We start from the raw sequence: 25,821 nt of genomic DNA on the forward strand, positions 1-25,821 counted from the left end.
TTATGAAGACAGGAATAAAGCTTCAATTATCCAGATTGTAAAATGATTTATTCCAGAAGCCAGAGCTCTTGTATGGAGATGTGAGAGAAGCAAAACCTGAGGCTTGTGCAATGCCATAGCAGGTCCAACCTCAAGGGGGCGCGCCTGCAGCACTAAGATCTCTGGCCCTCAGAACTACATGCCCCACAATGCTTCGCTTTCATGAGGTGACGTCAGATTAGTGCGACCTGCGCCCACAGCACGTGTGTCGTGCCTTGCTGTACTAAAGGCAAGATGGGGAAAGTAAGGAAGACGAAAAAGAACACGTTCAACTACAGCGTGAACAGAAAGAAGCTGAAGCGCAGGGCGAGGAAGAAGGAAGCGCCACGTATCGCCTGGTGAGAACACGGTGCACATACTGAGCCGCAGAGCTGTGATTAGTCTGTCCGGGTAATCCTCGCCCTCCTGCCGCCATAGCCAAGTTCTGTCACATCCTTGTGTAGGAAGACATGTATGATCAGACCATAGGTGATTCCTGGAGAAGCAGCGCCGCCCCTGACCACAGGCTGTGATTGGTACTGCAGAGTGGATGGAGCTGAGCTGTATTACTCGGTGCTGCCGGCGGGGGCGCTCCAGGGTACAGTGATCTGTGCAGTGTCCTGTGTGCACCCAATGTATGGGACGTGCCCAGCACCGCAGACCCACAGACCGCACAATGTATAGCCTGCTCTCAGTGTCCTGGGGTCCTGGTGGTAATAGTAATGGCTGCTGTATGTCCGCACAATGTATAACCTGCTCTCAGTGTCCTGGGGTCCTGGTGGTAATGGTAATGGCTGCTGTATGTCCGCACAATGTATAGTCTGCTCTCAGTATCCTGGGGTCCTGGTGGTAATAGTAATGGCTGCTGTATGTCCGCACAATGTATAGTCTGCTCTCAGGGTCCTGGGGTCCTGGTGGTAATAGTAATGGCTGCTGTATGTCCGCACAATGTATAGTCTGCTCTCAGGGTCCTGGGGTCCTGGTGGTAATAGTAATGGATGCTGTATGTCCGCACAATGTATAGCCTGCTCTCAGTTTCCTGGGGTCCTGGTGGTAATAGTAATGGCTGCTGTATGTCCGCACAATGTATAACCTGCTCTCAGTGTCCTGGGGTCCTGGCGGTAATAGTAATGGCTGCTGTATGTCCGCACAATGTATAGCCTGCTCTCAGTGTCCCGGGGTCCTGGCGGTAATAGTAATGACTGCTGTATGTCTGCACAATGTATAGCCTGCTCTCAGTGTCCCGGGGTCCTGGTGGTAATAGTAATGGCTGCTGTATGTCCGCACAATGTATAACCTGCTCTCAGTGTCCCGGGGTCCTGGCGGTAATAGTAATGACTGCTGTGTGTCCGCACAATGTATAGCCTGCTCTCAGTATCCCTGGGGTCCTGGCGGTAATAGTAATGGCTGCTGTATGTCTGCACAATGTATAGCCTGCTCTGTGTCCCTGGGGTCCTGGTGGTAATAGTAATGGCTGCTGTGTGTCCGCACAATGTATACCCTGCTCTTAGTATCCTGGGGTCCTGGCGGTAATAGTAATGACTGCTGTATGTCCGCACAATGTATAGTCTGCTCTCAGTATCCCTGGGGTCCTGGCGGTAATAGTAATGGCTGCTGTATGTCTGCACAATGTATAGCCTGCTCTCAGTGTCCTGGGGTCCTGGTGGTAATAGTAATGTCTGCTGTATGTCCGCACAGTGTATAGCCTGCTCTCAGTATCCTGGGGTCCTGGTGGTAATAGTAATGGCTGCTGTATGTCTGCACAATGTATAGCCTGCTCTGTGTCCCTGGGGTCCTGGCGGTAATAGTAATGGCTGCTGTATGTCTGCACAATGTATAGCCTGCTCTCAGGGTCCTGGCGGTAATAGTAATGGCTGCTGTATGTCTGCACAATGTATAGCCTGCTCTGTGTCCTGGGGTCCTGGCGGTAATAGTAATGGCTGCTGTATGTCCGCACAATGTATAGCCTGCTCTCAGTATCCCTGGGGTCCTGGCGGTAATAGTAATGGCTGCTGTATGTCTGCACAATGTATAGCCTGCTCTCAGTATCCCTGGGGTCCTGGCGGTAATAGTAATGGCTGCTGTATGTCTGCACAATGTATAGCCTGCTCTCAGTATCCCTGGGGTCCTGGCGGTAATAGTAATGGCTGCTGTATGTCCGCACAATGTATAGTCTGCTCTCAGTGTCCTGGGGTCCTGGCGGTAATAGTAATGGCTGCTGTGTGTCCGCACAATGTATAGCCTGCTCTCAGTGTCCTGGGGTCCTGGCGGTAATAGTAATGGCTGCTGTGTGTCCGCACAATGTATAGCCTGCTCTCAGTGTCCTGGGGTCCTGGCGGTAATAGTAATGGCTGCTGTGTGTCCGCACAATGTATAGTCTGCTCTCAGTGTCCTGGGGTCCTGGTGGTAATAGTAATGGCTGCTGTATGTCCGCACTATGTATAGCCTGCTCTCAGTGTCCTGGGGTCCTGGCGGTAATAGTAATGGCTGCTGTATGTCTGCACAATGTATAGCCTGCTCTCAGGGTCCTGGCAGTAATAGTAATGGCTGCTGTGTGTCCGCACAATGTATAGTCTGCTCTCAGTGTCCTGGGGTCCTGGCGGTAATGGTTATGGCTGCTGTGTGTCCGCACAATGTATAGCCTGCTCTCAGTGTCCTGGGGTCCTGGCGGTAATAGTAATGGCTGCTGTATGTCCGCACAATGTATAGCCTGCTCTCAGTGTCCTGGGGTCCTGGCGGTAATAGTAACGGCTGCTGTATGTCCGCACAATGTATAGTCTGCTCTCAGTATCCCTGGGGTCCTGGCGGTAATAGTAATGGCTGCTGTATGTCCGCACAATGTATAGCCTGCTCTCAGTATCCCTGGGGTCCTGGCGGTAATAGTAATGGCTGCTGTATGTCCGCACAATGTATAGCCTGCTCTCAGTGTCCCTGGGGTCCTGGCGGTAATAGTAATGGCTGCTGTATGTCCGCACAATGTATAACCTGCTCTCAGTGTCCCTGGGGTCCTGGCGGTAATAGTAATGGCTGCTGTATGTCCGCACAATGTATAGCCTGCTCTCAGTGTCCTGGGGTCCTGGCGGTAATAGTAATGGCTGCTGTATGTCCGCACAATGTATAGCCTGCTCTCAGTATCCCCGGGGTCCTGGCGGTAATAGTAATGGCTGCTGTATGTCTGCACAATGTATAGCCTGCTCTCAGTATCCCCGGGGTCCTGGTGGTAATGGTTATGGCTGCTGTGTGTCCGCACAATGTATAGTCTGCTCTCAGTATCCCCGGGGTCCTGGCGGTAATAGTAATGGCTGCTGTGTGTCCGCACAATGTATAGTCTGCTCTCAGTATCCCCGGGGTCCTGGCGGTAATAGTAATGGCTGCTGTGTGTCCGCACAATGTATAGCCTGCTCTCAGTGTCCTGGGGTCCTGGCGGTAATAGTAATGGCTGCTGTATGTCTGCACAATGTATAGCCTGCTCTCAGTATCCCTGGGGTCCTGGCGGTAATAGTAATGGCTGCTGTATGTCCGCACAATGTATAGCCTGCTCTCAGTATCCTGGGGTCCTGGTGGTAATAGTAATGGCTGCTGTGTGTCCGCACAATGTATAGTCTGCTCTCAGTATCCTGGGGTCCTGGCGGTAATAGTAATGGCTGCTGTATGTCTGCACAATGTATAGCCTGCTCTCAGTATCCCTGGGGTCCTGGCGGTAATAGTAATGGCTGCTGTATGTCCGCACAATGTATACCCTGCTCTCAGTATCCTGGGGTCCTGGTGGTAATAGTAATGGCTGCTGTGTGTCCGCACAATGTATAGTCTGCTCTCAGTATCCCTGGGGTCCTGGCGGTAATAGTAATGGCTGCTGTATGTCTGCACAATGTATAGCCTGCTCTCAGTATCCCTGGGGTCCTGGCGGTAATAGTAATGGCTGCTGTATGTCCGCACAATGTATACCCTGCTCTCAGTATCCTGGGGTCCTGGTGGTAATAGTAATGGCTGCTGTGTGTCCGCACAATGTATAGTCTGCTCTCAGTATCCTGGGGTCCTGGTGGTAATAGTAATGGCTGGTGTGTGTCCGCACAATGTATAGTCTGCTCTCAGTATCCCTGGGGTCCTGGCGGTAATAGTAATGGCTGCTGTATGTCTGCACAATGTATAGTCTGCTCTCAGTGTCCTGGGGTCCTGGCAATAGTAATGGCTGCTGTATGTCCGCACAATGTATAACCTGCTCTCAGTGTCCCTGGGGTCCTGGCGGTAATAGTAATGGCTGCTGTATGTCCGCACAATGTATAACCTGCTCTCAGTGTCCCTGGGGTCCTGGCGGTAATAGTAATGGCTGCTGTATGTCCGCACAATGTATAGTCTGCTCTGTGTCCCTGGGGTCCTGGCGGTAATAGTAATGGCTGCTGTATGTCCGCACAATGTATAGCCTGCTCTCAGTGTCCTGGGGTCCTGGCGGTAATAGTAATGGCTGCTGTATGTCCGCACAATGTATAGCCTGCTCTCAGTATCCTGGGGTCCTGGTGGTAATAGTAATGGCTGCTGTATGTCCGCACAATGTATAGCCTGCTCTGTGTCCCTGGGGTCCTGGCGGTAATAGTAATGGCTGCTGTATGTCCGCACAATGTATAGCCTGCTCTCAGTATCCTGGGGTCCTGGTGGTAATAGTAATGGCTGCTGTATGTCCGCACAATGTATAGCCTGCTCTGTGTCCCTGGGGTCCTGGTGGTAATAGTAATGGCTGCTGTATGTCCGCACAATGTATAGCCTGCTCTCAGTGTCCTGGGGTCCTGGCGGTAATAGTAATGGCTGCTGTATGTCCGCACAATGTATAGCCTGCTCTCAGTATCCTGGGGTCCTGGCGGTAATAGTAATGGCTGCTGTATGTCCGCACAATGTATAGCCTGCTCTCAGTGTCCTGGTGTCCTGGCGGTAATGGTTATGGCTGCTGTGTGTCCGCACAATGTATAGCCTGCTCTCAGTGTCCTGGCGGTAATAGTAATGGCTGCTGTATGTCCGCACAATGTATAGCCTGCTCTCAGTGTCCTGGGGTCCTGGTGGTAATAGTAATGGCTGCTGTATGTCCGCACAATGTATAGCCTGCTCTCAGTATCCCTGGGGTCCTGGTGGTAATAGTAATGGCTGGTGTATGTCCGCACAATGTATAGTCTGCTCTCAGTATCCTGGGGTCCTGGCGGTAATAGTAATGGCTGCTGTGTGTCCGCACAATGTATAGCCTGCTCTCAGTGTCCTGGGGTCCTGGCGGTAATAGTAATGGCTGCTGTATGTCTGCACAATGTATAGCCTCTCAGTATCCTGGGGTCCTGGCGGTAATAGTAATGGCTGCTGTATGTCCGCACAATGTATAGTCTGCTCTCAGTGTCCCCGGGGTCCTGGCGGTAATAGTAATGGCTGCTGTATGTCTGCACAATGTATAGCCTGCTCTCAGTGTCCTGGGGTCCTGGCGGTAATAGTAATGACTGCTGTATGTCCGCACAATGTATAGCCTGCTCTCAGTGTCCTGGGGTCCTGGTGGTAATAGTAATGGCTGCTGTATGTCCGCACAATGTATAGTCTGCTCTCAGTGTCCCCGGGGTCCTGGCGGTAATAGTAATGGCTGCTGTATGTCTGCACAATGTATAGCCTGCTCTCAGTGTCCTGGGGTCCTGGCGGTAATAGTAATGACTGCTGTATGTCCGCACAATGTATAGCCTGCTCTCAGTGTCCTGGGGTCCTGGCGGTAATAGTAATGGCTGCTGTATGTCCGCACAATGTATAACCTGCTCTCAGTGTCCCGGGGTCCTGGTGGTAATAGTAATGGCTGCTGTATGTCCGCACAATGTATAACCTGCTCTCAGTGTCCTGGGGTCCTGGCGGTAATAGTAATGACTGCTGTATGTCCGCACAATGTATAGCCTGCTCTCAGTTTCCTGGGGTCCTGGTGGTAATAGTAATGGCTGCTGTATGTCCGCACAATGTATAACCTGCTCTCAGTATCCTGGGGTCCTGGCGGTAATAGTAATGGCTGCTGTATGTCCGCACAATGTATAGTCTGCTCTCAGTGTCCTGGGGTCCTGGCGGTAATAGTTATGGCTGCTGTATGTCCGCACAATGTATAGTCTGCTCTGTGTCCTGGGGTCCTGGCGGTAATAGTAATGGCTGCTGTATGTCTGCACAATGTATAGCCTGCTCTCAGTGTCCTGGGGTCCTGGCGGTAATAGTAATGGCTGCTGTATGTCCGCACAATGTATAGCCTGCTCTCAGTGTCCCCGGGGTCCTGGCGGTAATAGTAATGGCTGCTGTGTGTCCGCACAATGTATAGCCTGCTCTTAGTATCCTGGGGTCCTGGCGGTAATAGTAATGACTGCTGTATGTCCGCACAATGTATAGTCTGCTCTCAGTATCCCTGGGGTCCTGGCGGTAATAGTAATGGCTGCTGTATGTCTGCACAATGTATAGCCTGCTCTCAGTGTCCTGGGGTCCTGGTGGTAATAGTAATGTCTGCTGTATGTCCGCACAGTGTATAGCCTGCTCTCAGTATGCTGGGGTCCTGGTGGTAATAGTAATGGCTGCTGTATGTCTGCACAATGTATAGCCTGCTCTGTGTCCCTGGGGTCCTGGCGGTAATAGTAATGGCTGCTGTATGTCTGCACAATGTATAGCCTGCTCTCAGGGTCCTGGCGGTAATAGTAATGGCTGCTGTATGTCTGCACAATGTATAGCCTGCTCTGTGTCCTGGGGTCCTGGCGGTAATAGTAATGGCTGCTGTATGTCCGCACAATGTATAGCCTGCTCTCAGTATCCCTGGGGTCCTGGCGGTAATAGTAATGGCTGCTGTATGTCTGCACAATGTATAGCCTGCTCTCAGTATCCCTGGGGTCCTGGCGGTAATAGTAATGGCTGCTGTATGTCTGCACAATGTATAGCCTGCTCTCAGTATCCCTGGGGTCCTGGCGGTAATAGTAATGGCTGCTGTATGTCCGCACAATGTATAGTCTGCTCTCAGTGTCCTGGGGTCCTGGCGGTAATAGTAATGGCTGCTGTGTGTCCGCACAATGTATAGCCTGCTCTCAGTGTCCTGGGGTCCTGGCGGTAATAGTAATGGCTGCTGTGTGTCCGCACAATGTATAGCCTGCTCTCAGTGTCCTGGGGTCCTGGCGGTAATAGTAATGGCTGCTGTGTGTCCGCACAATGTATAGTCTGCTCTCAGTGTCCTGGGGTCCTGGTGGTAATAGTAATGGCTGCTGTATGTCCGCACTATGTATAGCCTGCTCTCAGTGTCCTGGGGTCCTGGCGGTAATAGTAATGGCTGCTGTATGTCTGCACAATGTATAGCCTGCTCTCAGGGTCCTGGCAGTAATAGTAATGGCTGCTGTATGTCCGCACAATGTATAGTCTGCTCTCAGTATCCCTGGGGTCCTGGCAGTAATAGTAATGGCTGCTGTATGTCTGCACAATGTATAGTCTGCTCTCAGTGTCCTGGGGTCCTGGCGGTAATAGTAATGGCTGCTGTATGTCCGCACAATGTATAGTCTGCTCTCAGTATCCCTGGGGTCCTGGCGGTAATAGTAATGGCTGCTGTATGTCCGCACAATGTATAGCCTGCTCTCAGTATCCCTGGGGTCCTGGCGGTAATAGTAATGGCTGCTGTATGTCCGCACAATGTATAGCCTGCTCTCAGTGTCCCTGGGGTCCTGGCGGTAATAGTAATGGCTGCTGTATGTCCGCACAATGTATAACCTGCTCTCAGTGTCCCTGGGGTCCTGGCGGTAATAGTAATGGCTGCTGTATGTCCGCACAATGTATAGTCTGCTCTGTGTCCCTGGGGTCCTGGCGGTAATAGTAATGGCTGCTGTATGTCCGCACAATGTATAGCCTGCTCTCAGTGTCCTGGGGTCCTGGCGGTAATAGTAATGGCTGCTGTATGTCCGCACAATGTATAGCCTGCTCTCAGTATCCCCGGGGTCCTGGTGGTAATAGTAATGGCTGCTGTGTGTCCGCACAATGTATAGTCTGCTCTCAGTATCCCCGGGGTCCTGGCGGTAATAGTAATGGCTGCTGTGTGTCCGCACAATGTATAGTCTGCTCTCAGTATCCCCGGGGTCCTGGCGGTAATAGTAATGGCTGCTGTGTGTCCGCACAATGTATAGCCTGCTCTCAGTGTCCTGGGGTCCTGGCGGTAATAGTAATGGCTGCTGTATGTCTGCACAATGTATAGCCTGCTCTCAGTATCCCTGGGGTCCTGGCGGTAATAGTAATGGCTGCTGTATGTCCGCACAATGTATACCCTGCTCTCAGTATCCTGGGGTCCTGGTGGTAATAGTAATGGCTGCTGTATGTCCGCACAATGTATAGCCTGCTCTCAGTATCCCTGGGGTCCTGGCGGTAATAGTAATGGCTGCTGTATGTCTGCACAATGTATAGTCTGCTCTCAGTGTCCTGGGGTCCTGGCAATAGTAATGGCTGCTGTATGTCCGCACAATGTATAGCCTGCTCTGTGTCCCTGGGGTCCTGGCGGTAATAGTAATGGCTGCTGTATGTCCGCACAATGTATAGCCTGCTCTCAGTGTCCTGGGGTCCTGGCGGTAATAGTAATGGCTGCTGTATGTCCGCACAATGTATAGCCTGCTCTCAGTATCCTGGGGTCCTGGTGGTAATAGTAATGGCTGCTGTATGTCCGCACAATGTATAGCCTGCTCTGTGTCCCTGGGGTCCTGGCGGTAATAGTAATGGCTGCTGTATGTCCGCACAATGTATAGCCTGCTCTCAGTATCCTGGGGTCCTGGTGGTAATAGTAATGGCTGCTGTATGTCCGCACAATGTATAGCCTGCTCTGTGTCCCTGGGGTCCTGGTGGTAATAGTAATGGCTGCTGTATGTCCGCACAATGTATAGCCTGCTCTCAGTGTCCTGGGGTCCTGGCGGTAATAGTAATGGCTGCTGTATGTCCGCACAATGTATAGCCTGCTCTCAGTATCCTGGGGTCCTGGCGGTAATAGTAATGGCTGCTGTATGTCCGCACAATGTATAGCCTGCTCTCAGTGTCCTGGTGTCCTGGCGGTAATGGTTATGGCTGCTGTGTGTCCGCACAATGTATAGCCTGCTCTCAGTGTCCTGGCGGTAATAGTAATGGCTGCTGTATGTCCGCACAATGTATAGTCTGCTCTCAGTATCCCCGGGGTCCTGGTGGTAATAGTAATGGCTGCTGTATGTCCGCACAATGTATAGCCTGCTCTCAGTGTCCTGGTGTCCTGGCGGTAATGGTTATGGCTGCTGTGTGTCCGCACAATGTATAGCCTGCTCTCAGTGTCCTGGGGTCCTGGTGGTAATAGTAATGGCTGCTGTATGTCCGCACAATGTATAGCCTGCTCTCAGTATCCCTGGGGTCCTGGTGGTAATAGTAATGGCTGGTGTATGTCCGCACAATGTATAGTCTGCTCTCAGTATCCTGGGGTCCTGGCGGTAATAGTAATGGCTGCTGTGTGTCCGCACAATGTATAGCCTGCTCTCAGTGTCCTGGGGTCCTGGCGGTAATAGTAATGGCTGCTGTATGTCTGCACAATGTATAGCCTGCTCTCAGTGTCCTGGGGTCCTGGCGGTAATAGTAATGGCTGCTGTATGTCCGCACAATGTATAGCCTGCTCTCAGTGTCCTGGGGTCCTGGTGGTAATAGTAATGGCTGCTGTATGTCCGCACAATGTATAGCCTGCTCTCAGTATCCCTGGGGTCCTGGTGGTAATAGTAATGGCTGGTGTATGTCCGCACAATGTATAGTCTGCTCTCAGTATCCTGGGGTCCTGGCGGTAATAGTAATGGCTGCTGTGTGTCCGCACAATGTATAGCCTGCTCTCAGTGTCCTGGGGTCCTGGCGGTAATAGTAATGGCTGCTGTATGTCTGCACAATGTATAGCCTGCTCTCAGTGTCCTGGGGTCCTGGCGGTAATAGTAATGGCTGCTGTATGTCCGCACAATGTATAGTCTGCTCTCAGTGTCCTGGGGTCCTGGCGGTAATAGTAATGGCTGGTGTATGTCCGCACAATGTATAGTCTGCTCTCAGTATCCTGGGGTCCTGGCGGTAATAGTAATGGCTGCTGTGTGTCCGCACAATGTATAGCCTGCTCTCAGTGTCCTGGGGTCCTGGCGGTAATAGTAATGGCTGCTGTATGTCTGCACAATGTATAGCCTGCTCTCAGTGTCCTGGGGTCCTGGTGGTAATAGTAATGGCTGCTGTATGTCCGCACAATGTATAGTCTGCTCTCAGTGTCCTGGGGTCCTGGCGGTAATAGTAATGGCTGCTGTATGTCTGCACAATGTATAGTCTGCTCTCAGTGTCCTGGGGTCCTGGCGGTAATAGTAATGGCTGCTGTATGTCCGCACAATGTATAGCCTGCTCTCAGTATCCCTGGGGTCCTGGCGGTAATAGTAATGGCTGCTGTATGTCTGCACAATGTATAGCCTGCTCTCAGTGTCCTGGGGTCCTGGCGGTAATGGTTATGGCTGCTGTGTGTCCGCACAATGTATAGCCTGCTCTCAGTGTCCTGGGGTCCTGGCGGTAATAGTAATGGCTGCTGTATGTCTGCACAATGTATAGTCTGCTCTGTGTCCTGGGGTCCTGGCGGTAATAGTAATGGCTGCTGTATGTCCGCACAATGTATAGCCTGCTCTCAGTGTCCCTGGGGTCCTGGCGGTAATAGTAATGGCTGCTGTGTGTCCGCACAATGTATAGCCTGCTCTCAGTATCCCTGGGGTCCTGGCGGTAATAGTAATGGCTGCTGTATGTCCGCACAATGTATAGTCTGCTCTCAGTGTCCTGGGGTCCTGGCGGTAATAGTAATGGCTGCTGTGTGTCCGCACAATGTATAGCCTGCTCTTAGTATCCTGGGGTCCTGGCGGTAATAGTAATGACTGCTGTATGTCCGCACAATGTATAGCCTGCTCTCAGTGTCCTGGGGTCCTGGCGGTAATAGTAATGACTGCTGTATGTCCGCACAATGTATAGCCTGCTCTCAGTGTCCTGGGGTCCTGGCGGTAATAGTAATGGCTGCTGTATGTCCGCACAATGTATAGCCTGCTCTCAGTATCCCTGGGGTCCTGGCGGTAATAGTAATGGCTGCTGTATGTCCGCACAATGTATAGCCTGCTCTCAGTATCCCCGGGGTCCTGGTGGTAATAGTAATGGCTGCTGTGTGTCTGCACAATGTATAGCCTGCTCTCAGTATCCCTGGGGTCCTGGCGGTAATAGTAATGGCTGCTGTATGTCCGCACAATGTATAGCCTGCTCTCAGTATCCCCGGGGTCCTGGTGGTAATAGTAATGACTGCTGTATGTCCGCACAATGTATAGCCTGCTCTCAGTGTCCTGGGGTCCTGGCGGTAATAGTAATGGCTGCTGTATGTCCGCACAATGTATAGCCTGCTCTCAGTGTCCCTGGGGTCCTGGCGGTAATAGTAATGGCTGCTGTATGTCCGCACAATGTATAGCCTGCTCTTAGTATCCTGGGGTCCTGGCGGTAATAGTAATGACTGCTGTATGTCCGCACAATGTATAGTCTGCTCTCAGTATCCCTGGGGTCCTGGCGGTAATAGTAATGGCTGCTGTATGTCCGCACAATGTATAGTCTGCTCTCAGTGTCCTGGGGTCCTGGTGGTAATAGTAATTTCTGCTGTATGTCCGCACAGTGTATAGCCTGCTCTCAGTATCCTGGGGTCCTGGTGGTAATAGTAATGGCTGCTGTATGTCTGCACAATGTATAGCCTGCTCTGTGTCCCTGGGGTCCTGGCGGTAATAGTAATGGCTGCTGTATGTCTGCACAATGTATAGCCTGCTCTCAGGGTCCTGGCGGTAATAGTAATGGCTGCTGTATGTCTGCACAATGTATAGCCTGCTCTGTGTCCTGGGGTCCTGGCGGTAATAGTAATGGCTGCTGTATGTCCGCACAATGTATAGCCTGCTCTCAGTATCCCTGGGGTCCTGGCGGTAATAGTAATGGCTGCTGTATGTCTGCACAATGTATAGCCTGCTCTCAGTATCCCTGGGGTCCTGGCGGTAATAGTAATGGCTGCTGTATGTCTGCACAATGTATAGCCTGCTCTCAGGGTCCTGGCGGTAATAGTAATGGCTGCTGTATGTCTGCACAATGTATAGCCTGCTCTCAGGGTCCTGGCGGTAATAGTAATGGCTGCTGTATGTCTGCACAATGTATAGCCTGCTCTCAGGGTCCTGGCAGTAATAGTAATGGCTGCTGTATGTCCGCACAATGTATAGTCTGCTCTCAGTGTCCTGGGGTCCTGGCGGTAATGGTTATGGCTGCTGTGTGTCCGCACAATGTATAGCCTGCTCTGTGTCCTGGGGTCCTGGCGGTAATAGTAATGGCTGCTGTATGTCTGCACAATGTATAGTCTGCTCTGTGTCCTGGCGGTAATAGTAATGGCTGCTGTATGTCTGCACAATGTATAGTCTGCTCTGTGTCCTGGGGTCCTGGCGGTAATGGTTATGGCTGCTGTGTGTCCGCACAATGTATAGCCTGCTCTCAGTGTCCTGGGGTCCTGGCGGTAATAGTAATGGCTGCTGTATGTCCGCACAATGTATAGCCTGCTCTCAGTGTCCTGGGGTCCTGGCGGTAATAGTAACGGCTGCTGTATGTCCGCACAATGTATAGTCTGCTCTCAGTATCCCTGGGGTCCTGGCGGTAATAGTAATGGCTGCTGTATGTCCGCACAATGTATAGCCTGCTCTCAGTATCCCTGGGGTCCTGGCGGTAATAGTAATGGCTGCTGTATGTCCGCACAATGTATAGCCTGCTCTCAGTGTCCCTGGGGTCCTGGCGGTAATAGTAATGGCTGCTGTATGTCCGCACAATGTATAACCTGCTCTCAGTGTCCCTGGGGTCCTGGCGGTAATAGTAATGGCTGCTGTATGTCCGCACAATGTATAGTCTGCTCTGTGTCCCTGGGGTCCTGGCGGTAATAGTAATGGCTGCTGTATGTCCGCACAATGTATAGCCTGCTCTCAGTGTCCTGGGGTCCTGGCGGTAATAGTAATGGCTGCTGTATGTCCGCACAATGTATAGCCTGCTCTCAGTATCCTGGGGTCCTGGTGGTAATAGTAATGGCTGCTGTATGTCCGCACAATGTATAGCCTGCTCTCAGGGTCCTGGTGGTAATAGTAATGGCTGCTGTATGTCCGCACAATGTATAGCCTGCTCTCAGTGTCCTGGGGTCCTGGCGGTAATAGTAATGGCTGCTGTATGTCCGCACAATGTATAGCCTGCTCTCAGTGTCCTGGGGTCCTGGCGGTAATAGTAATGGCTGCTGTATGTCCGCACAATGTATAGCCTGCTCTCAGTATCCCCGGGGTCCTGGTGGTAATGGTAATGGCTGCTGTATGTCTGCACAATGTATAGCCTGCTCTCAGTATCCCCGGGGTCCTGGTGGTAATGGTAATGGCTGCTGTGTGTCCGCACAATGTATAGTCTGCTCTCAGTATCCCCGGGGTCCTGGCGGTAATAGTAATGGCTGCTGTGTGTCCGCACAATGTATAGCCTGCTCTCAGTGTCCTGGGGTCCTGGCGGTAATAGTAATGGCTGCTGTATGTCCGCACAATGTATAGCCTGCTCTCAGTATCCCTGGGGTCCTGGCGGTAATAGTAATGGCTGCTGTATGTCTGCACAATGTATAGCCTGCTCTCAGTATCCCTGGGGTCCTGGCGGTAATAGTAATGGCTGCTGTATGTCCGCACAATGTATAGCCTGCTCTCAGTATCCCTGGGGTCCTGGCGGTAATAGTAATGGCTGCTGTATGTCTGCACAATGTATAGCCTGCTCTCAGTATCCCTGGGGTCCTGGCGGTAATAGTAATGGCTGCTGTATGTCCGCACAATGTATAGTCTGCTCTCAGTGTCCCTGGGGTCCTGGCGGTAATAGTAATGGCTGCTGTATGTCCGCACAATGTATAGTCTGCTCTGTGTCCCTGGGGTCCTGGCGGTAATAGTAATGGCTGCTGTATGTCCGCACAATGTATAGCCTGCTCTCAGTGTCCTGGGGTCCTGGCGGTAATAGTAATGGCTGCTGTATGTCTGCACAATGTATAGCCTGCTCTCAGTGTCCTGGGGTCCTGGCGGTAATAGTAATGGCTGCTGTATGTCTGCACAATGTATAGCCTGCTCTCAGTATCCCTGGGGTCCTGGCGGTAATAGTAATGGCTGCTGTATGTCCGCACAATGTATAGCCTGCTCTCAGTGTCCTGGGGTCCTGGCGGTAATAGTAATGGCTGCTGTATGTCCGCACAATGTATAGCCTGCTCTCAGTATCCTGGGGTCCTGGTGGTAATAGTAATGGCTGCTGTATGTCCGCACAATGTATAGCCTGCTCTCAGGGTCCTGGTGGTAATAGTAATGGCTGCTGTATGTCCGCACAATGTATAGCCTGCTCTCAGTGTCCTGGGGTCCTGGCGGTAATAGTAATGGCTGCTGTATGTCCGCACAATGTATAGCCTGCTCTCAGTGTCCTGGGGTCCTGGCGGTAATAGTAATGGCTGCTGTATGTCCGCACAATGTATAGCCTGCTCTCAGTATCCCCGGGGTCCTGGTGGTAATGGTAATGGCTGCTGTATGTCTGCACAATGTATAGCCTGCTCTCAGTATCCCCGGGGTCCTGGTGGTAATGGTAATGGCTGCTGTGTGTCCGCACAATGTATAGCCTGCTCTCAGTATCCCCGGGGTCCTGGTGGTAATGGTAATGGCTGCTGTATGTCTGCACAATGTATAGCCTGCTCTCAGTATCCCCGGGGTCCTGGTGGTAATGGTAATGGCTGCTGTATGTCCGCACAATGTATAGTCTGCTCTCAGTATCCCCGGGGTCCTGGTGGTAATGGTAATGGCTGCTGTGTGTCCGCACAATGTATAGTCTGCTCTCAGTATCCCCGGGGTCCTGGCGGTAATAGTAATGGCTGCTGTGTGTCCGCACAATGTATAGTCTGCTCTCAGTGTCCTGGGGTCCTGGCGGTAATAGTAATGGCTGCTGTATGTCCGCACAATGTATAGTCTGCTCTCAGTGTCCTGGGGTCCTGGCGGTAATAGTAATGGCTGCTGTATGTCCGCACAATGTATAGCCTGCTCTCAGTATCCCTGGGGTCCTGGCGGTAATAGTAATGGCTGCTGTATGTCTGCACAATGTATAGCCTGCTCTCAGTATCCCTGGGGTCCTGGCGGTAATAGTAATGGCTGCTGTATGTCCGCACAATGTATAACCTGCTCTCAGTGTCCCTGGGGTCCTGGCGGTAATAGTAATGGCTGCTGTATGTCCGCACAATGTATAGTCTGCTCTGTGTCCCTGGGGTCCTGGCGGTAATAGTAATGGCTGCTGTATGTCCGCACAATGTATAGCCTGCTCTCAGTGTCCTGGGGTCCTGGCGGTAATAGTAATGGCTGCTGTATGTCCGCACAATGTATAGCCTGCTCTCAGTGTCCTGGGGTCCTGGCGGTAATAGTAATGGCTGCTGTATGTCTGCACAATGTATAGCCTGCTCTCAGTATCCCCGGGGTCCTGGTGGTAATGGTAATGGCTGCTGTATGTCCGCACAATGTATAGTCTGCTCTCAGTATCCCCGGGGTCCTGGTGGTAATGGTAATGGCTGCTGTGTGTCCGCACAATGTATAGTCTGCTCTCAGTATCCCCGGGGTCCTGGCGGTAATAGTAATGGCTGCTGTGTGTCCGCACAATGTATAGTCTGCTCTCAGTGTCCTGGGGTCCTGGCGGTAATAGTAATGGCTGCTGTATGTCCGCACAATGTATAGTCTGCTCTCAGTGTCCTGGGGTCCTGGCGGTAATAGTAATGGCTGCTGTATGTCCGCACAATGTATAGCCTGCTCTCAGTATCCCTGGGGTCCTGGCGGTAATAGTAATGGCTGCTGTATGTCTGCACAATGTATAGCCTGCTCTCAGTATCCCTGGGGTCCTGGCGGTAATAGTAATGGCTGCTGTATGTCCGCACAATGTATAACCTGCTCTCAGTGTCCCTGGGGTCCTGGCGGTAATAGTAATGGCTGCTGTATGTCCGCACAATGTATAGTCTGCTCTGTGTCCCTGGGGTCCTGGCGGTAATAGTAATGGCTGCTGTATGTCCGCACAATGTATAGCCTGCTCTCAGTGTCCTGGGGTCCTGGCGGTAATAGTAATGGCTGCTGTATGTCCGCACAATGTATAGCCTGCTCTCAGTGTCCTGGGGTCCTGGCGGTAATAGTAATGGCTGCTGTATGTCTGCACAATGTATAGCCTGCTCTCAGTGTCCTGGGGTCCTGGCGGTAATAGTAATGGCTGCTGTATGTCTGCACAATGTATAGCCTGCTCTCAGTATCCCTGGGGTCCTGGCGGTAATAGTAATGGCTGCTGTATGTCCGCACAATGTATAGCCTGCTCTCAGTATCCCCGGGGTCCTGGTGGTAATGGTTATGGCTGCTGTGTGTCCGCACAATGTATAGTCTGCTCTCAGTATCCCCGGGGTCCTGGCGGTAATAGTAATGGCTGCTGTGTGTCCGCACAATGTATAGTCTGCTCTCAGTATCCCCGGGGTCCTGGCGGTAATAGTAATGGCTGCTGTATGTCTGCACAATGTATAGCCTGCTCTCAGTATCCCTGGGGTCCTGGCGGTAATAGTAATGGCTGCTGTATGTCCGCACAATGTATACCCTGCTCTCAGTATCCTGGGGTCCTGGCGGTAATAGTAATGGCTGCTGTGTGTCCGCACAATGTATAGTCTGCTCTCAGTATCCTGGGGTCCTGGTGGTAATAGTAATGGCTGGTGTGTGTCCGCACAATGTATAGTCTGCTCTCAGTATCCTGGGGTCCTGGTGGTAATAGTAATGACTGCTGTATGTCCGCACAATGTATAGTCTGCTCTCAGTATCCCCGGGGTCCTGGCGGTAATAGTAATGGCTGCTGTGTGTCCGCACAATGTATAGTCTGCTCTCAGTATCCCTGGGGTCCTGGCGGTAATAGTAATGGCTGCTGTATGTCCGCACAATGTATAGTCTGCTCTCAGTATCCCCGGGGTCCTGGCGGTAATAGTAATGGCTGCTGTATGTCTGCACAATGTATAGCCTGCTCTCAGTATCCCTGGGGTCCTGGCGGTAATAGTAATGGCTGCTGTATGTCCGCACAATGTATACCCTGCTCTCAGTATCCTGGGGTCCTGGCGGTAATAGTAATGGCTGCTGTGTGTCCGCACAATGTATAGTCTGCTCTCAGTATCCTGGGGTCCTGGTGGTAATAGTAATGGCTGCTGTGTGTCCGCACAATGTATAGTCTGCTCTCAGTATCCTGGGGTCCTGGTGGTAATAGTAATGGCTGGTGTGTGTCCGCACAATGTATAGTCTGCTCTCAGTATCCCTGGGGTCCTGGCGGTAATAGTAATGGCTGCTGTATGTCTGCACAATGTATAGTCTGCTCTCAGTATCCTGGGGTCCTGGTGGTAATAGTAATGGCTGCTGTATGTACAAGAGGGTCCCAGTGGTTATTAGTGACTAATATAAAAGGTGGAGACGGCTCATTGCTCAGTGTTTCTGTGAGCTGGACAGAACCCTGGATGTTCAGGTTCGGCCGAACAGTTAAAAAAGAAAAAAAAAGTTCAGGTACCAGAACAGTACCTGGACCTGATCCCATGCTGCACTCACTTCACTGGGGGGCTCAAACATCAAGTGTTTCCACACTGTCATGTGCATGCAGCTTTAGCAAGGCTGGTTGTAAAAAAAAAAAAAAAAGGAGTCTAAAGCCCCCGTCACACATAGCGAGATCGCTGCTGAGTCACAAGTTTTGTGACGCAACAGCGACCTCAGTAGCGATCTCGCTATGTGTGACACGTAGCAGCGACCTGGCCCCTGCTGTGAGATCGCTGGTCGTGTCGGAATGGCCTGGCCGTTTTTTTGATCGTTGAGGTCCCGCTGGGTAGCACACATCGCTGTGTTTGACACCTTACCAACGACCTCGCTGACAGGACGTCCCATTGAATCATCATGAAATAGCATCGTTGTACAGGTCGCCGCATCGCTGCTGCGTCGTCGTCGGGGAGATCTCACTGTGTGACATCTCACCAGCGACCACATAGCGACGCAGCAGCGATCCCTGACAGGTCGTATCGTTGTCGGGATCGCTTAAGCGTCGCTATGTGTGAAGGGGCCTTAATCTGTGGGATGGTGTGTATTGTGCTGTCTCAGTGGTCATCACATTTGTGATTGTTCATAGAGCCAGAAATGTGCCAGCTGCTTTCTCTTCCACTCCTTTCAGTAATGTGCTGTTCCCCAGCCACATGGTGTCCTCCTCTTCTAAAGCTTGAAAACTGTGCGCTGTCACACAAGTGCGCTTAAAAAAGTTACTACTGTAAGTGCTTAGAAATAGGATGTGGTCCTATTCCGACATAAGGACCCCTAATAAACTACCCCTCCTCCCCTATCCCCCCCCCCCCCCCCCCCGAAGCCAAAAGCTACAACAAGGGTCAGGGAACATTGGCCTCCCATAGCCAAAGCTTAGGGAGGCCCAAACTTACTGCCACTCCAGTAGATCCAGAACCCTCCTCTAACATGTATCTCGGTTGCTGCCCGCTAGCACCGGCTAATATGCCCGCTAGTGCCGGCTAATGTGCACAGTAGTCTCATAGACCGCTAGCTCGGAATACAGTGCCCCTCTGAACACATCAGTGTGTGGTGTGGGGTCTACATTTCTCAGTATCTCAGTCAGTAAATGGCCTGCGCTGTGTGTAAAGTATGTGAACAGGCGAGAATTGATGATCTCATGTCTGAATTTCAGTGAGGAAATCCGAAAAGCTTGGGATGACAGCAGGTCTGTAGCGACTAATCTGGCCGAGATGGGTCTTGCTGCGGACCCCAACAAGACTCTCCCAATCCGCGAAGACGCAGTAAGTGTTACCCAGATATTGACTGAATTTACAGTAAAATACTTTCGCTTCTTTACACAGTATTTTGGGATCGTCACAACTTTTTTTTTTTTTTTCCCTCAAACACTGTAAAATCCATGAAGTTGTGCTTGGGTTTATGATATATTATATCCGTGTCTGTGAAATTTGTAGCTCTCGGGTTTATTTCACTGAACTACAATTTGTGAAGTTTGTATTTTTTTCCCAAAATTGTAATGAATAATGGATTGTAGTGCAGTGGTATCCACACTGTGCAGTTATGAGACAGTGACCCAGCAAAGTTCAGAGCAAAATGTGTTTTAATGACCAACTCACAGAAAATACACAACACACGATATCCTCTGGATCGCAGCCGGGAAACAAGACCGTCTACATCCGAGACCTGGTTGCTGTGGGTACCAGGCCTTTTGGCTCCGCTTGCCTGTGTTACCTCACACAAGTGGGGCTCTGCAGAGCCTACTGCTCTGCACACTTGCAAAACCAGACTGACACACACAACCCTCTGCCTCAGGGTTTTTTACAATGAGCGAAGCGGCCTGCCCAACTACCATCCTGTAGTACCTTCCAAAAATAAAAGCCCAGAACAGGTTTTCTTACAAATAGCTTGCCCAAGACCGACACTTACTTTTATTCTGCATTGCAATCACAGCTACACCTGTGACTGCAATGTACTCCGTGCGCATCCTGGGGTGACACATAGCGACCCTCGCATGTGACACCGGTTACTGCCTGACAGGAGGTTCAGTTACTGATTTGTGTGTGAAACTAAGGATCAAATGTGAGGTGGAAATCAGACTGTTTAGGCCACGGTCACACTTTCAGTATTTGGTCAGTATTTTACCTCAGTATTTGTAAGCCAAAACCAGGAATGGAACAAATAGAGGGAAAGTATAATAGAAACATGTGCTCCACTTCTGCATTTATCACCCACTCCTGGTTTTGGCTTACAAATACTGATGGAAAATCCTGACCAAATACTGAACGTGGCCCATAAGAGGGAAATGTCTAAATTGCAACAATTCGTTGATAAAGTAAGTTATTAGGGTCAGGTTAGTGGATGTCTTATTCAACCTTAAAGGGAACACTAATAAGCTGCAGATACAGGGTTAACAGCATTGTGAAGCTGCCGGCAGGAAACTAACTTTAATTCTCCCAGAAGCCTCCGGCTTTCAGTTATGAGGGTGTGGCGCCAGTAACTGCTCGGTATAGAGTGAGCGGAGTCTGTAACCACTCCTCGGCACTGACTGACAGCTTCTCTGCACTGTACGGAATGGTTACTTAAAGGGGTGGTCTGAAGGCAAAAGTAAATTTGATCTATTTCCCTTTCTACTTGATGCCATAATCTAAACTATTTTCCACTATACATGCTTTAAAAATTCCCTACCATCAGAGCAGGGGTCACTGTCACAGCCTCTGTCCCCTTCATTAGTGACGCTCATTTCAGGAGCAGGGCTAGTGCCTGTGCTGTGCATTATTTGAGGTGCACAGTGCCAGCTTCTGCTCAGATCTGCAGTATTGTGCCAGCTAGTGATGAGCGAACATGCTCCAATAAGGTGTTATCTGAGCATGCTCATGTGCTAACCGAGTGACTTTCGTGTGTTCGAAAAATATGTCTGCGACCACCGCGGCTGTTAGACAGTCCTTAGGCTAGGTTCCCATTGCGTTAGGGCAATCCGTTAAGCGCATAGCTGTCACCCCGAAAATCGCGGGTGAGGTAAGCCCACCGGCACCAGGGGCTTATCTACAGCATTCTGTAATGCTGTAGATAAGCCCCCGATGTTACCTGAAAGAGGAGAAAAAGATGTTAGATTATACTCACCCAGGGGCGGTCCCGCTGCTGGTCCGGTCGGATGGGCGTCTCTGGTCCGCTCCGGCGCCTCCCATCTTCATTACAAGACGTCCCCTTCTGATCTTCAGCCACGGCTCCGGCGCAGGCGTACTTTGCTCTGCCCTGTTGAGGGCAGAGGATAGTACTGCAGTGCGCAGGCGCTGGAAAGGTCAGAGGCCCTGCGCACTGCAGTACTTTGTCTGCCCTCAACAGGGCAGAGCAAAGTGTGCCAGAGCCGTGGCTGAAGATCAGAAGAGGACATCTTGCAATGAAGATGGGAGGCGCCGCAGTGGACCAGAGACGCCCATCCGACCGGACCTATAAGTCGGACTTAAAAACATTGAAATATTTGTGTGCAACATGCCATTGTGCAAAGATTTTGTGGCACTTGGTGTTTTCACGCCACAATGGGCGGTAAGCGGCATGACAACGTCCACCCTCCAAATTCATCAAGAGTCGGCATTGCTTATTCCAGCCCCTGACTGGAGTAATATTTCTGCGAGGCAAACTGAGACACATGCCGCTTAGAAGATGCCCCGAACGTATCAAGTGATGTGCAGTCCTCTTAATGACTGGGGGCATATTACTCCTGCATGCCCAATTAATGGACGCAGCGAACATACGCTGCTGGCTCCTGTTTGTGGGCACCCGGCCTCACTGTACTGGTGGAGGCATGCTGGTATCACTAGGCACACAGTTCTGCATGCGTCTCCTTGGTCGCTCTCCTCTCTGGGGGACAGGACGGTACGTGATGCTTCCAGGAATCTTTGCTGACATCCCTGTATTAGTGTAAGGCCGAGGTCACACTCGTGAATGCAATGCGAGGAACTCGCGCATCAATACCCGGCAATACCCGACATGTTGCGGACTTCAATTATGTCCGTATACACTACTTAACAAAATCCCAGTCACATCTAGTTTTCTAGATCAGACTCGTCATGAGAATGTGACCTGCTACAGCATGTGATGGTCGGGTCATTCTGCCGCATCGGAGTGTAAGGCTGGAGGACTGCAGTGCCCACGGGCCTTCCTGATGGGGGGTGTGATAAGCCGACACTTTCCCAGCATTTGTGCCAAATTAAAAAGATGTAGTCTGATAGTTTGTGATTTCTGATCATCTGTCATCTCGGTGACTCAATAATTATTGTACCTTGATAAAATGTTGTGATAGTAGTTTATGTAATAGTAAAGTAACTCGTCCGGTAGTGTAATACTGCTAGTTACCCATCATTGTACTGTGCTTGTTTCTTCATAGGGCACAAGTACTGGAGAAAAGTTTGTCCGAAAGCCGTATGTCCTAAAAGGTAAGCCGCTCCCAGCGCGGGAATCTCCCCTGAAAGTGGAGTATGGCTCTCCGCACATCGTGTTTCCATGAAGGCTTATTTGTACTTCTTCCCTTCCAGAACTAAAGGCATCAGCCAGCCTGCCATCCAAACGAACAATGGGCATTTCTTCTGACATGGTCTTTTATGTCCGTCACATGGTAGAAAACTATGGTGAAGACTACAAGGTATTACGCCTGTATGAATTTATATTGAACTGGGTTTTCCAGGTCCATCCTTTGCCCCTCACTGCCAGCATGGCTCAGTCTCACATGATGGGACGTAAAATGACGTCGTAATCCAGTGACCACAATGACAGAAAACTAGATGAGTTCACAGTCGTAGGCATCCACCATCACATAGGTTTCGGAGGTCTCAGCGTTAGAAAATAAATCCATATAACGACAAAAAAGCCGACGACTGCAAAACATCTTGGCAGCTTTATTACACTTTCATTAAAATCAGGTCACAAACCGGACAGTGTTCTGGTGTTGACGCGTTCCCACTTGTAAAGTCTTAATCGCATCTGTTGAAGTGGAAACGCATCAACACCAGGACACTGTCCTGTTTGTGACCTGATTTTAACCCCTTAACGACCGCCGATACACCTTTTAACCCCTTACCGGCATCGGACGTACTATACCGTCCGATGCCGGCTCCCCTGCTTTGATGCAGGGCTCCGCGGTGAGCCCGCACCAAAGCCGGGACATGTCAGCTGTTTTGAACAGCTGACATGTGCCCGTAATAGGCGCGGGCAGAATCGCGATCTGCCCGCACCTATTAACTAGTTAAATGCCGCTGTCAAACGCAGACAGCGGCATTTAACTACCGCTTCCGGCCGGGCGGCCGGAAATGACGTCATCGCCGACCCCCGTCACATGATCGGGGGTCGGCGATGCTTGTGAATGGTAACCATAGAGGTCCTTGAGACCTCTATGGTTACTGATTGCCCGTCGCTGTGAGCGCCACCCTGTGGTCGGCGCTCACAGCACACGTGCAATTCTGCTACATAGCAGCGATCAGCAGATCGCTGCTATGTAGCAGAGCCGATCGTGCTGTGCCTGCTTCTAGCCTCCCATGGAGGCTATTGAAGCATGGCAAAAGTTAAAAAAAAAAGCTTAAAAAAATGTGAAAAAAATAAAAAAAACATAAGTTTAAATCACCCCCCTTTCGCCCCAATCAAAATAAATCAATAAAAAAAATATCAAATCTACGCATATTTGGTATCGCCGCACTCAGAATCGCCCGATCTATCAATTAAAAAAAAGTATTAACCTGATCGCTAAACAGCGTAGCGGGAAAAAAACTCGAAACGCCAGAATTACGTTTTTTTGGTCGCCGCGACATTGCATTAAAATGCAATAACGGGCGATCAAAAGAACGTATCTGCACCGAAATGCTATCATTAAAAACGTCATCTCGGCACGCAAAAAATAAGCCCTCAACCGACCCCAGATGATGAAAAATGGAGACGCTACGAGTATCGGAAAATGGCGCAATTTTTTTTTTTTTTTTTTTTTTTTAGCAAAGTTTGGATTTTTTTTTTCACCACTTAGATAAAAAATAACCTAGTCATGTTTGGTGTCTATGAACTCGTAATGACCTGGAGAATCATAATGGCAGGTCAGTTTTAGCATTTAGTGAACCTAGCAAAAAAGCCAAACAAAAAACCAATGTGGGATTGCACTTTTTTTGCAATTTCACCGCACTTGGAATTTTTTTCCCGTTTTCTAGTACACGACATGCTAAAACCAATGATGTCGTTCAAAAGTACAACTCGTCCCGCAAAAAATAAGCCCTCACATGGCCAAATTGACGGAAAAATAAAAAAGTTATGCCTCTGGGAAGGAGGGGAGTGAAAAACGAACACGGAAAAACGAAAAATTCCCCTGTCATGAAGGGGTTAATGGTGGCAGTGAAGAGTCGAGACCCCAGAGAACATGATTCGGGTCAGTTTTTACCGACCCTAGTGTGGTGATCACCGTTATTAATGGAATAACGGCGACTGCAAAAAAAAAAGTCAGATTTCACATTTAATTTCTCTCTCCTCTGTGATTGAACATCAGAGGAGAGAGAAAGGGGGTCCCCCGATTTTTTTTTTTTTTTTTTTTTTTTTTTTTTTTTCTCCCCCCCCCCCTTCCCAATACCTCTAGTGTCCCTGCATCCCCCCATGAAGGACCTGGGCTGCCAGCGTCTTCTTCCAGGAAGAAAATGGCGGGCACATGTGCAGTTCGCTCGCCGAGATCTGCCGGCTGGCACCTGGTAACAATAGGAAGATTTTCCTATTGGTTCATTTTAATCACTGTGATAGTTTCTATCACAGTGATCAAAATAAAAAAAATTTAAATAACACCCCCACCCCCCTTTATCACACCTTTTTAGTTAGGGAGAAATAATAAAATAAATGCATTTTTTTTATTTATTTTTTTATTTCCATTTTTCCATTAGGGTTGGGGTTAGGGTTGGAGATAGAATTGAGGGGTTTCCACTGTTTAGGTACATCAGGGGCTCTCCAAGCGCCACCATTTATTCTAGCCAATTTTGCATTCAAAAAGTCAAACTGTGCTCCCTCCCTTCTGAGCCCTGCCGTGCACCCAAACAGTGGCTTTCCCCCACATGCGGGGTATTGGGGGGAGGGGGTACGCAAGAGAAATTGCACAACAAATTTTGTGGTCCATTTTCTCCCGATACCCTTGTGAAAGTAAAACAAAATTGGTTCCAAAGTACATTTTTTTGTGAGTAAAATGTTCATTTTTTTTTTTTTCCCTTCCACATTGCTTTAGTTCTTGTGAAGCACCTGAAGAGTTAATAAACTTCATGAATGTGGTTTTGCGCACCATGAGGGGTGCAGTTTTTAGATTGGTGTCGCTTTCGGGTATTTTCTGTTATATTGACACTTTCCCCCCCCCAAACTCACTTCAGATGTGAGGTGGTCCCTAAAAAAAAAAATGGGTTTTGTAAATTTTGTTGGAAAAATGAGAAATCGCTGGTCAACTTTTAACCCTTATAAAGTCCTAACAAAAAAAAAATTCCAAAATTGTGCTGATATATAAAGTAGAAATGTTATTTATTACCTATTGTGTGACACCACTCTCTGATTTAAGGGTACAAAAATTCGAGGTTTCACCAAATTTCCATTTGTTTTTTCATAAATAAATGCAAGTTACATCGAAGAAATTTACCATTATCATGAAGTACAATATGTCACGAAAAAACGGTCTCCGAATCAGTGGGATCAGTTGAAGCCTTATCACTGTCACTTTATGAGGTAGTCAGAATTGTAAAAGTTGGCTGTCACTACGGGGTGACGTAAAATCCCACTGTGGCCATTAGATAGTACAGAAATGTAATATTATATCACTGCTGCCTAGTCTTCCTAGAGGACAGGTTTTCCTTAAAGGGAACCTGTCACCCCGTTTTTTCAGATTGAGCTATAAATACTGTTAAATAGGGCCTGTGCTGTGCGTTACTATAGTGTATGTAGTGTACCCTGATTCCCCATGTATGCTGAGAAATAAATTACCAAAGTCGCCGTTTTCGCCTGTCAATCAGGCTGGTCTGGTCAGGTGGGCGTGTTCACAGCGCTCTTTTCTTCTCCAGCTTTCCGTTGGTGGCGTAGTGGTGTGCGCATGTCCAAGGTCCGAATTCCCTGCGCCCACGTGAAGACACAGCGCGCGATCTGCGCTGTAATCCCTTGCATCGGTGGGGGCGGCCATCTTCCTGGGGCCGCGCGTGCGCAG

At 50.0% G+C, this 25,821-nt stretch overlaps 1 protein-coding gene across 1 annotated transcript in view; it reads left to right on the plus strand.

Moving 5' to 3' along the window:
• Nucleotides 1-217: 217 nt before the first annotated feature.
• NOP16 (NOP16 nucleolar protein) overlaps nucleotides 218-25,821 on the plus strand; it is a 30,025-nt gene continuing 4,421 nt past the window's right edge. Inside the window, exons 1-4 of the mRNA XM_069763980.1 lie at nucleotides 218-377; nucleotides 18,805-18,913; nucleotides 22,015-22,063; nucleotides 22,163-22,269. Coding sequence (XP_069620081.1) covers nucleotides 274-377; nucleotides 18,805-18,913; nucleotides 22,015-22,063; nucleotides 22,163-22,269 — 369 coding nt within the window. The 5' untranslated portion in view covers nucleotides 218-273. The remainder of the gene's footprint in view (nucleotides 378-18,804; nucleotides 18,914-22,014; nucleotides 22,064-22,162; nucleotides 22,270-25,821) is intronic.

This window comes from Ranitomeya imitator, chromosome 4, assembly GCF_032444005.1.
Source record: "Ranitomeya imitator isolate aRanImi1 chromosome 4, aRanImi1.pri, whole genome shotgun sequence".
NCBI lineage: Eukaryota > Metazoa > Chordata > Amphibia > Anura > Dendrobatidae > Ranitomeya > Ranitomeya imitator.